This window comes from Natrix helvetica (assembly GCF_964273705.1).
Source record: "Natrix helvetica genome assembly, chromosome: Z".
Lineage (NCBI taxonomy): Eukaryota > Metazoa > Chordata > Lepidosauria > Squamata > Natricidae > Natrix > Natrix helvetica.
Window position 1 is genome coordinate 3,805,638 of NC_138554.1, and position 12,711 is coordinate 3,818,348.

At 41.4% G+C, this 12,711-nt stretch overlaps 1 protein-coding gene across 1 annotated transcript in view; it reads left to right on the forward strand.

Annotated features, from left to right (window-relative positions):
* Positions 1–12,711, forward strand: part of LOC309381710 (AP-1 complex subunit gamma-1-like) — a gene marked incomplete at its 3' end in the record, with an annotated part of 30,267 nt that continues 17,556 nt past the window's right edge. The window contains exons 1-7 of the mRNA XM_081932997.1: positions 1–193; positions 4,596–4,800; positions 5,734–5,858; positions 7,803–7,944; positions 9,532–9,628; positions 11,257–11,333; positions 12,171–12,266. Coding sequence (XP_081789123.1) covers positions 4,597–4,800; positions 5,734–5,858; positions 7,803–7,944; positions 9,532–9,628; positions 11,257–11,333; positions 12,171–12,266 — 741 coding nt within the window. The 5' untranslated portion in view covers positions 1–193; position 4,596. The remainder of the gene's footprint in view (positions 194–4,595; positions 4,801–5,733; positions 5,859–7,802; positions 7,945–9,531; positions 9,629–11,256; positions 11,334–12,170; positions 12,267–12,711) is intronic.

Consider the following 12,711-nt stretch of genomic DNA (forward strand, 5'->3'; position numbering starts at 1 on the left):
GGCGCCCAGGGACAAACTACCTGTCTCCAAACTCAGGTTAGCTCACCTGCCAAGATTGAAACCTATCCGGAACTGCGAGAAAGTTAACTGGGATCGGAAGCAGAGGCAGAGAGAGAAGGAATTCCCAGCTGCTGTTTTCCTGCTTTTCCAGGGAACGGAAGAAGGCCAAGGGGAGGTCTTCTCTTCTGGACAGGTGACGGAATATTTGCAGGGTAACAAGAAGTAATGAAAAGAGAGAGAGAGACAGAGAGAGACAGAGAGAAAGAAAGAGACAAAAGTTTCAAGCAACTCCCAACGTTCAGTGATCTAATCTAATTTGCAAATTAATTTTGCAAGGGTCCTTTCCCCCCCCCCCCCTTTCCAATCCTCCGGATGGGAAAGAAGCAGAAGGATCAAAATTGGGAGTTAGAGCCCTCGGGGGCTTGAATGGGGTGGAAGTCCGTCCAAGAAGAAGCAGGCATTGAAATGAGAATCCATTGAAGAGTTTAAGGTTTCACAAAGCAAAGATCATAGTTTCTGATGCCGGGGGACTTGGGAAGGCTTCCGGTTCCTTCAAGCAAGGAGCAAAGCAGAAACAGAACTTATTTGGGGTGAGAAGGTGCAAAAACAAACAAACCAAGAAGCCAAAAAATAAATAAATAAATTAGGCAGCTTTGTTTGCATGGGGTTCAAACTCATCATAATAATTAGCATTTTGTTTCAGCTGCCTGGAGTCCTGGTTGAACCCACGCTGGCGAGGGGACCGCCTACGAGAAGGAATCAAAGATATTATCCTAAATCAACTTTTTTTTTAAAAAAAAAAAGTTTTTAAAACTGTTTTCATGTATGCCTGCTCAGTCAAAGATTCCGAATTGGCAGCTGTGATTTTAGAAAGGGGTGGGGTGGGGGGTGGGTGGGAATCTGCAAACTAGCTGAGGAAGGCCAGACAAGGAATGGAATGGAATGGAATAGAATGGAATATATCGGAATAGAATAGAATAGGAATAGGAATAGAATAGAACAGAATAGAATGTAGAAATAGAATACAGAAATAGAATATAGAATATAGACTAGACTATAGTAATAGAATAGAATGGAATGGAATGGAATGGAATGGAATATAGAATAGACTATAGACTATAGGAATAAAATAGAATAGAATAGGAATAGAATAGAATGTAGAAATAGAATATAGGAATAGAATAGAATGTAGAAATAGAATATAGAATATAGGAATGGAATAGAATTAGAACAGAATAGAGTGTAGAAATAGAATACAGAAATAGAATATAGAATATAGGACTATAGTAATAGAATGGAATGGAATGGAATGGAATGGAATATATCGGAATAGAATAGAATAGGAATAGGAATAGAATAGAACAGAATAGAATGTAGAAATAGAATATAGAATATAGGAATGGAATAGAATTAGAATTAGAACAGAATAGAGTGTAGAAATAGAATACAGAAATAGAATATAGAATATAGACTAGACTATAGTAATGGAATGGAATGGAATAGAATATAGAATAGACTATAGACTATAGGAATAAAATAGAATAGAATAGGAATAGGAATAGAATAGAATGTAGAAATAGAATATAGGAATAGAATAGAATGTAGAAATAGAATATAGACTATAGGAATAGAAGAATAGAGTAGAATAGAATAGAATTCTTTATTGGCCAAATGTGGTTGGACACACAAGTAATTTGTCTTTGGTGCATATGCTCTCAGTGTACATAAAAAGACAAGATACATTCATCAAGAATCATAAGGTACAACACTTAAAAATAGTCATCGGGAACAAATAAGCAATCAGGAAACAATCAATATTCATATCCATCGTAAGGATACAAGCAGTGAAGTCACAGTCCTGCAGTCCTAAGTGGGAGGAGATGGGTGATGGGAACGACGAGAAGACTAGTAGTAACAGCAATGCAGCCTCAGTAAATGGTGTGACAGCGGGGAGGGAATTATTTGTTTAGCAGAGTGATGGCACTCGGGGGGGGGGGAACTGTCTTTGTGTCTTAATTGTTTTGGTGTGCAGTGCTCTATAGCGTCGTTTTGGGGGTAGGAGTTGAAACAATTGATGTCCAAGGTTCGAGGGGGTCTGTAAATATTTTCATGGCCCTCTGTTTGACTTGTGCAGCGTACAGATCTTCAACGAAAGGCAGGTTGACTGTAATTGTTTTTTTCCCCCTGCAATTCTGATTCTTCTCTGAAGTCCCTGCCTGTCTTGTTGGGCTGCAGAGCCAAACCAAGACAGTTACAGGGGGGAAGATGAACAGACTCCATCATTCCTCTGTAGAACTATATCAGCAGCTCCTTGAGAAGTTTGAGCTTCCTGAGTTGGGAATAATGGATGGGAACTGAACAAGGAGAGAGATTCAACCTGGAAATAAGGAGAAATGTTCTGACAGTGAGAACAATCCACCGATGGGACAGAAGTTGCCTTCGGAAGTTGTGGGAGCTTCATCCCTGGAGGCTTTCAAGAAGAGACTGGACTGCCGTCTGTCAGAAATGGTGTAGGGTCTCCTGCTTGGGCAGGGAGTTGGACTAGATGACCTCCAAGATCCCTATCGACTCTGTTGATTTTTATTTTGGGAGCTGAAGTCCACAAGTCTTAAAAGTTGCCAAGGTGGGAAGCCTGGAGGAACATCCTGTGATGTTCACGGACTTCAGCGAGAGGACATGTCATCCATTCAATTGGCCTGTGAATAAAATCAGCCTCTTTCTCTCTTTCTCTTTCTCTCTCTCTCTCCCCCTCCCTCCCCCTCTCAATAGAATAGAATATAGAATATAGGAATAGAATAGAATATAGAAATAGAATGTAGAATATAGGAACAGAATAGAATAGAATATAGAATAGAAATAGAATATAGGAATAGAATAGAATATAGAAATAGAATATAGAATATAGGAACAGAATAGAATAGAAATAGAAGAAATAGAATATAGGAATAGAATACAATAGAATATAGAATAGAATAGAAATAGAATATAGGAATAGAATAGAATATAGAAATAGAATATAGAATATAGGAACAGAATAGAATAGAAATAGAAGAAATAGAATATAGGAATAGAATACAATAGAATATAGAATAGAAATAGAATATAGGAATAGAATAGAATATAGAAATAGAATATAGGAACAGAATAGAATAGAATATAGAATAGAAATAGAAGAAATAGAATATAGGAATATAATACAATAGAATATAGAATAGAATAGAAATAGAATATAGGAATAGAATAGAATAGAATATAGAAATAGAATATAGAATATAGGAACAGAATAGAATAGAAATAGAAGAAATAGAATATAGGAATAGAATACAATAGAATATAGAATAGAATAGAAATAGAATATAGGAATAGAATAGAATATAGAAATAGAATATAGGAACAGAATAGAATAGAATATAGAATAGAAATAGAAGAAATAGAATATAGGAATAGATTAGAATAGAATAGAATATAGAATATAGGAATAGAATAGAATATAGAAATAGAATATAGAATATAGGAACAGAACAGAATAGAATATAGAATAGAAATAGAAGAAATAGAATATAGGAATAGAATAGAGTCCCTTTTGGGAGAGGGGGCGGTATAAAAGTTTGAATTAAAGTAAAGTAGAATAGAATAGTATATAGAATATAGAATATAGGAATAGAATAGAATATAGAAATAGAATATAGAATATAGGAACAGAATAGAATAGAATATAGACTAGCAATAGAATATAGGAATAGAATAGAATAGAAATAGAAATAGAATATAGGAATAGAATAGAATATAGAAATAGAATGTAGAATATAGGAACAGAATAGAATAGAATATAGAATAGAAATAGAAGAAATAGAATATAGGAATAGAAATAGAATATAGGAATAGAATAGAATATAGGAATAGAATAGAATAGAATAGAATGTATGAATAGAACAGAACAGGACAGGACAGAATAGAATAGAATGTAGAAATAGAATATAGAATATAGGAACAGAATAGAATATAATAGAATATAGAATACAGGAATAGAATAGAATATAGACTATTTAACACAATATTTCTTTATCTTGGCAACTTTGAAGATGGTTGGACTGGACTTCAACTCCCAGAATGAACATCGATTCCCAGAATTCCTTGGCTGAGGAATTCTGGGAATTGAAGTCCACCCGTCTCAAAAGTCATCAAGGCAATTGATTCTACTTCAATTCATCCATTTAAGGAATTCTGAAATCAACCTCATTGGCTGTAGTTAGAGTCAATCACGAAGGAACAAACCTAAGCCGGGTTCAGACGATCCGGTAAACCCTCACCCGGGTTAACGCAAACCAGGTTTCGGGGGTCTGGAAGAGAAATGGCGGTGCAAAATTCAGACTGAAAAGTTTTGTGGGGCCGATCCCCAATCCCCAACCCAAATTCTGCATTTGGTAACTCCGATGCGCCTAAGACGATGGGTTCGGTCTTCGGTCCTGAGTTCTAAAGATGCATTTTTGGGGTGGCGGGGTGTGAAAAAAAATTCACATCATGCAAAGAAGACAAGGAATTTCGACTAAATCCTGACAAAGGATTCCTTGTCCCATCTTTCCTTTCTTGTTTAGGATGTCCGAGGGTCCGCTCACCTTACCGGTCCTCATCCGGACCATCCGGAGTGCCCGGACGCAGGCCGAAGAACGCGAATTGGTGCAACGGGAAAGCGCGAAAATAAGGAGCGCTTTTCGAGGCGATGAATCGGGGAACCGCGCCTCCAATTTGGCGAAACTACTGTACATCTATATGTTGGGCTATCCTGCCCACTTCGGACAGGTATGTAACAGCTAGTCCTCGACTTACCACGGTCCGTTTAACGACCGTTCAAAGCGACGACAGCCCCGGGGAAAGGGACTTACGACCGTTGTTCGCCCATACAACCGTTGCCACATCCCCATGGCTGCGGGATGCAGAATTCCGATGCTGGGCGACGGGTTCACGTTTATAACGGGTTTCAGTGTCCTGGGATCACGGGATTCTCCCTTTTACGACCTCCTGACAAGCAGGGGAAGGCAGATTCATTTAACGGCCGTGTGGTTAACTTAAACTGCTGGGATTTGCTTAACAACCGTGGCAAGAAAGGTGGCAAAATGGGGCCAAAATTCCGCTTAACCAACGGCCACGTGATCCAAAGCTACGACGGCACTGAGAACAGTACCTGATGGCCGTTTTTCACACTTAACGACCATTGCAGCAGCCCCGTGGCCCCCGGGATCCAAATTCAGATGCTTGGCAACTGACTCGCATTTACAACGGTTGCAGCGTCCCGGGTGGGGTCACGCGTTCCCCTTTTGCGACCTTCGGACCAACCGTGTCAACGGGGAAGCCAGAGTCGTGTAACACCCGTGTGACTAACTTAACAACGGCAACAATTCGCTTAACGACAAGCAGGCGGCAAGAACGGTGGTAAAACGGAGCCGAACTCGCTTAACAACCGTCTCACTTAGCGATGGAGTTGAGGACTACCGGTGATTTTGTAAGAATTCAATGAAGTATTTATAAATAATATTACGTGCCTGCAAATTGGGGAAGAGCCAAAAAATAACTTTTGCTTTCGGATGCGTGAAGCGTAAAAAATATCGCCCTTCCTCGGTGGCCATTTTGGAAGCCGCCATTTTGATTTCCCAGCATGCCCCCAGCTGAACGCCGCTGCAGAGCATGGTGGGGAAAAAAAGCAGTCAGTCCTCTTCTTCCTGTCGCCCCACCCAGATGGAGTGCTTGAAACTCATCGCCTCTGCCCGACTCCACGAGAAGCGGATTGGCTACCTCGGGGCTGCCCTCCTATTGGACGAGAAGCAGGACACTCACCTTCTCCTGACCAATAGCATCAAGAAGTGAGGGGGGCGTGTCCGTGTCCGTGTGTGTCCGTGTCCGTGTCCGTGTGTGTGTGTGTGTGTGTCCCTTTCCCCTAATGGACTTGAGATCAGATCTAAGATCTCAAAATCGATCCACGTAGTGGATTAACAATGGGTGGGCTATCGAAAGAGAGTGGATTTCTACAGGAGATCTGCAAGATCCGAAGGCGATTTGGGTGATCAGCAGCACCCTGCAATCCCGCTAAGCCGCCATGTAGATACATACATACATACATACATACATACATACATACATACATGTATTATGTCACAACCCCTGGTATGCCCAAATATGGGAGGGAGCACACTTCTTCCCGTTTCTGTCTTTCGGCTCACTCCAGGAGACCATCCAGGCAGAAAACCATATTTTTTTTTATGTTGCCTTTGTTACATTTGTGTTGCATTTGTGCTGATAAATAAATAAAGGGAGACTAGTATAGATCTATTTCAAGCTATTCAAGGGGGCGCCGACCCAGCCATCGCGGCTGGGCAGCCTTGTGGGTTGGGCCAACCCAGCCGGGAGGGCGGGGCTTCTAATGGCGGTTAAAGATTGGTTTAGTGGAACGTGTGAGCAGGGCACCGGGTTGGAGGGGCGTCTGGAGGATGTGGTCAAAAAAGTCAAAATGGCTTGTGCGTGGGGGTGAGAGGGCAACCATCAGACCTTCAGCATGGGGTTCTAAGGGTCCTTGGGTGGGGTTCCATTGTAACTTTCGACGGCCACTCCATGACTGGTTGTATGTTGAGGAGTGCAAGTAGATATAGTTAATGAGAGAGAGAGAGAGAGAAAGAGAGAAAGAGAGAGAGATGATCAATAAATGGATGATAGCTAGATAGCTAGATGATAGATAAATGGATGATAGCTAGATAGCTAGATGATAGATAAATGGATGATAGATGATAGACAGACAGACAGACAGATAGGCAGGCAGGCAGGCAGGCAGGTAGGTAGATAAATATATGATAGCTAGCTAGATGATAGATAGATAGATAGATAGATAGATAGATAGATAGATAGATAGAGATAGAGACAGACAGACAGACAGACAGATAGATAGATAGATGATAGAGATTGATAGATTGATAGATAGATGATAGATAGATGATAGATAGATGATATATATGATATACAGATAGATACATACACAGAGAAAGAGAGGGGGGATGGATGGATAGATAGATAGACAGACAGACAGACAATGACAATTCTAAATTTATTTATGTTTAATCAATGACTATCAACATTAAATAATAAAATGGCAATTTAAAAAAAGAAATACCATCAGGAACATACTAAAATAAATCCAATATAGTTTATTTCAGTGTTTCTCAACCTGGCGTAGCCCCTTTAAGAGGAGGGGACTTCAACTCCCAGAATTCATGCTGGCTGGCTGGGGAATTCTGGGAGTTGAAGTCCCCTCCTCTTAAAGGGGCTACGCCAGGTTGAGAAACACGGGTATGCTGTTATTACAAGAACACCGGGTCCATTTATCTAACTCAAATAAAACCAATATAATAAAACTATACATTAAAATGCGGGTTTTCTAAAAATTATTAGAAAACAAACGGGCAAAATATTAATAAGTCTTAGCATGTGGCATGTGGAAGAACAGATTTCTTATATTATTCTCCAAAGTACCTGAGGGCAGGACAAAAAGCAATGTATGGAAACTAATCCAGGAGAGAAGCAAGTTAGAACTAAGGAGGAATTTCCTAAATGTGAGAACAATTAACCAGTGGAACAACTTGCCACTGGAAGTTGTGAATGCTCCAACACTGGAAGTTTTTAAGAAGAGGTTGGGCAACTATTTGTGGTGTAGGGTTTCCTACAGGGGGGTTGGACTAGAAGACCTCCGAGGTCCCTTCCGACTCAGTTATTCTATTCTAAATATGCCTCTTTTCCCTCCTTCTCTTCTTACCTGCAAGTGACCTGCTGCACAGCAACTCCTGGGTGCAAGGATTGGCACTCAGCACCCTGGGCTCACTCGGCTCGGCGGCCATGCTCCAGGATTTGGCTCAGGAAGTGCAGCAGCTGGCAAAAACTGGCCAGCACACCGTGCGAAGGAAGGTGAGACGCCACGGAGGTACTTTCTGGGTTTCACCGAACAGCTAGTCCTGGAGTTACAACAGCTCATTTAGTGACCTTTCAAAGTTATGACGGCAGCAAATAAAAAAAGTCCAAGATCCGTTTTTCACACTTAACAACCGTTACAGCTTCTAATGCTCGGCACGTGGTTCCTATTTTGGTGACTTTCTGGCAAGCAAAGTCAACAGAAACTCCTGATTCTCTTCACAGCCGTGTTACTAATGTAACAACGGCCGTGATTCATTTAACAACGGTGGCAAGAAAAGTGAGAAAACGGGGCAAACTTAACAAATGTTGCACTTCGCAACATACATTTTGGGCACCATTGTGGTCGTAACTTGAGGACTACCTGTAATTAAAAACAGTTTGGGTGCTCCAGTTTCGTCCGATTGTTCAACCCTAAGATTTCCACGGCTTGATTTTTTTAAAAAAATACTGTGGGGGTCAGATATTCCTAAAACTTCTCTGGGTGTGTGTTCTGTTAAGATGCAGCTTGTTGTGCCTTAAAATGGCTTCTACTGTACTGCTATAGAATGGCAATTTAAGCATGTTTTAGCACTTTTTTTTACAAGCCGCTATCCAAAATCCGTATTTATAGATAGTTCTTGATCTATATCTTTTTGTTTAGAAACCGAAGTTACAACAGCAGTGAAAAAAGTGACTTATGAGTGTTTTTCACACTTAACGACCGTTGCAGCTTCCCCTTGGTCACGTGATTGCAATCCAGGCACTTGGCAATTGACTCATATTTATGATGGTTGCAGTGTCCCGGGGTCATGTGATCCCCTTTTGCGACCTTCTGGCGACCAATGTCCATGGAGAAGCCAGATTCACTTATTAACTTAACAACTGCAGTGGTTCACTTAACAACTGCAGCAAGAATGGTCGTAAAAAGGGGCAAAATTCGCTTAACAATTGTCTTGCTTAGCGATGGAAATTTTGGGCTCAATGTTGGTCATAAGCCGAAGACAATCTGTATTCTCCAATTTGTGGGTAAGTGGGTCCCTCAAACATCCTTGTTATTCCAAGTTGTAGTTGGGACCTCTTCCCATGTACTCAGAGGAGTAGGAGACCACATGGCATCACTCTGGCAAATTTTCTGCACATGTTCAGAGGCCCTGACCCTTTTCTCAAAAGTGTGTGTGTTTGTGTGTGTTCAGCATACCTCTGGAACACCTCGAGCAAATTCAATCAAACTTGGGACACAGACTTGACTTACTCTCTGGAGAAAAATACTGTGGCGGTAACACCCCTAAAATCCCTCGGGGTGTGTGTTCTGTTGAGATACAGCCTGTTGTGCCTTAAAATGGCTTCTACTGTACAGCACAGTGGAGTTGCCATGGTAACAGCTTCACAATATTCCACAAGGCGGCTCCCTCTAGTAAGGGGGACAATCCAAAATTAGAAATTGTGTTTGGTCCGGATATTTCCCCCCTATAAATAAATACCCAGGCAATGCCGGGTTATCGGCTTGTTAATAATAATAATAATAATAATAATAATAATAATAATAATAATAATAATAATAATAATAATAATAATTCCTTTTTATGAACCCTCTGTTTCTAGGCCGTGGTCTGTGCTGTACATATCACCCGGAAAGTACCCTCTCTAGTAGATATGTTCATACCACTAGGAGAGCAACTGTTGAATGAACAAATTCAGAGTGAGTGGGATGGTTTTTGAGTTGGAGGTGGGTGGGCAAAATTAGTGAGGTGCACTATTCCTGTTTGTAGGGAGATCCATTCGTTTACTTGCACCAAGAAAGTGAACGTGCAAACTGATTTCATGGCTAAAATGTGCAACGGAAGGATTGGGAAAACTCTACGAGAAAGATTGAGAAAGAGTTAAGGGAAAAGATTGCAAAATGGTCCAGGGAAAAGATCAAGCAAAGGTTGGAGGAAAAAAAAATCAAGAAAAAGATTGGGAAAAAATTGAGACATAGTTAGAGAAAAATGGAGAGAAGATTAGGGAAAATATCAAGAACAGGTCAGGAGAAAAATTGAATAAAGGTTCGGAAAAAGATCAAGAAAAAGAGAAAAGATCAGGAAAAGGTTAGGGAAAAGATTGAGAAAAAGAGAAAAGATCGAGAAGGTTAAGAAAAAAATCATGAAAAGTTTGAGAAAAGATCGAGAAAAAGAGAAAAGATCAAGAAAAGGTTAGGGAAAAGATTGAGAAAAAGAGAAACGATCAAGAAAAGGTTAGGGAAAAGATTGAGAAAAAGAGAAAAGACAAAAAAATAGGAAAAAGATAAAGAAAATGTTAGGGAAAAGATCAAGAAAAAGAAAAGATCAGGAAAATGTTAGGGAAAAGATCGAGAAAAAGAGAAAAGTTCAGGAAAAGGTTAGGGAAAAGATCAAGAAAAAGAGAAAAGATCAAGAAAGGGTTAGGGAAAAGATCGAGAAAAAGAGAAAAGTTCAGGAAAAGGTTAGGGAAAAGATCGAGAAAAAGAGAAAAGTTCAGGAAAAGGTTAGGGAAAAGATCGAGAAAAAGAGAAAAGTTCAGGAAAAGGTTAGGGAAAAGATCGAGAAAAGAGAAAAGTTCAGGAAAAGGTTAGGGAAAAGATCGAGAAAAAGAGAAAAGTTCAGGAAAAGGTTAGGGAAAAGATCGAGAAAAAGAGAAAAGTTCAGGAAAGGGAAAAGATCGAGAAAAAGAGAAAAGTTCAGGAAAAAGTTAGGGAAAAGATCGAGAAAAAGAGAAAAGTTCAGGAAAAGGTTAGGGAAAAGATCGAGAAAAAGAGAAAAGTTCAGGAAAAGGTTAGGTAAAAGATCGAGAAAAAGAGAAAAGTTCAGGAAAAGGTTAGGGAAAAGATCGAGAAAAAGAGAAAAGTTCAGGAAAAGGTTAGGGAAAAGATCGAGAAAAAGAGAAAAGTTCAGGAAAAGGTTAGGGAAAAGATCGAGAAAAGAGAAAAGTTCAGGAAAAGGTTAGGGAAAAGATCGAGAAAAAGAGAAAAGTTCAGGAAAAGGTTAGGGAAAAGATCGAGAAAAAGAGAAAAGTTCAGGAAAGGGAAAAGATCGAGAAAAAGAGAAAAGTTCAGGAAAAGGTTAGGGAAAAGATCGAGAAAAAGAGAAAAGTTCAGGAAAAGGTTAGGGAAAAGATCTAGAAAAAGAGAAAAGTTCAGGAAAAGGTTAGGGAAAAGATCTAGAAAAAGAGAAAAGTTCAGGAAAAGGTTAGGGAAAAGAGGGAGAAAAGGTTACGAAGGGAAGGAAGAGGGAACGGAAGAAACAGAGCTATTGGGAAGAACAATTGAATGAGACTCAGAACTCAAACCTGAGCAATCTCATTGTTTTCCAGGCATCCTGTACAGCACCATTATATTAATTGCGGAGATGTGTGAAAAAAGCGCGCAGGCCCTCAAACATTTCTCCAAGGTAATGGCAGATAACCACAGAATCACGGAGTTGGAAGGGACCTGGGAGGTCATCTAGCCTAACCCCCTGCTCAAGCCAGAGACCCTAATAACGTTTCTGGCAAGTGGCCGTCCAGTCTCTTCTGGAAGCTATCGACAGAATGTGATACCTTTAAATGAAAGGTGCATTTTTTTTCTCAAGAGGCAACTGGACTTTCCGGTTTTTCTTTTGAAGACGTTTTGCTTCTCATCCAAAGAAGCTTCTTCAGCTCTGCCTGGAGGGTGGGGCACGGAAGGATTTATCCTCCTTGCAGACAGCTGGTCGTTTGCATCCTTTTTAGAGAGTCGTTGAGGCCTCCTGGAGGTTTGTCTGTGTCCTCCGGGGTCACCCGAGTGGTGAAAATAAGTATGGAGCCTTCTTGGAACCGTTGAAAGGACTGTGTTGTAAACCGGAGACAGATGAGGTCGCATCCCTCCCCCCTCTGTTGAAAGAGGGGTGTTCAATTTGGACCTCGGTGTCCTCTAGGACCCCTCTTTCAAACCAGCGGTCCTCTCTGTCCAAAATATGGACTTTGCTGCCTTCAAAAGAGGCGCCGTCACCTTTGAAATGCAACTGGACTGCCGAATCTAGTCCTGATGGGTTTCTTCTAGGTTGGGTCATGTGGTTGTGAAGTGGCTGTTTTGTTTCCCCAATTGACAGATCTGCACATGTCTCACTGCATTGGACTACATAGACCACATGGCTCCATAGATATTTCCAGCACGCAGGAGGTCCCTGGCTGTGGACGATGGGAAACCCCCTTCTTGGGAAGGACGTCACCGTCCTGACCTTCTCCTTGTCTTTGTTTCTCCTCCGCAGTTTGTTCCTCAGCTGGCCGGAGTATTGCGCAACCTGGTGGTGGCTAGATATTGTCCGAATAACACAATTGCGGGCATCAGTGAACCTTTCCTCCAGGTAGGAAGGAGATGGCCGGACGTTCTTGTTGCGGGGCCTACACAAGGCAACAATTCTGACAGTGAAAATGGAGCTTGGGAGGGCCGCGCGAGTCTCCGTTTTCGGCCGTGATGAAGCTCGCCCGGGTTCCGTTTTCGTTGGCAGAGAGCTTGCAGGAGCCCGCCGTAACCGAAAACGGAGCCTTGTGGTTGAGTGACATTGAGCTGGCCACGCCCACCCCAGCCACGCCCACCTAACCCCGGACCCCACAAGGTCAAACACAACCCTGATGTGTCCCTAAATGCAATCGAGTTTGACACCCCTGTTCAAATCGCGAGTGGGCTCTATGCTCTCCTATTTAGGCATGTTTTCAAGCTGCACGGATGCGGGCAAGCTGCATGCACGATCAAAGTGCACGCGCAGAAGGCCAAGTGCATGCGTGGATGCGCCTGCTCGCAATTGCGAA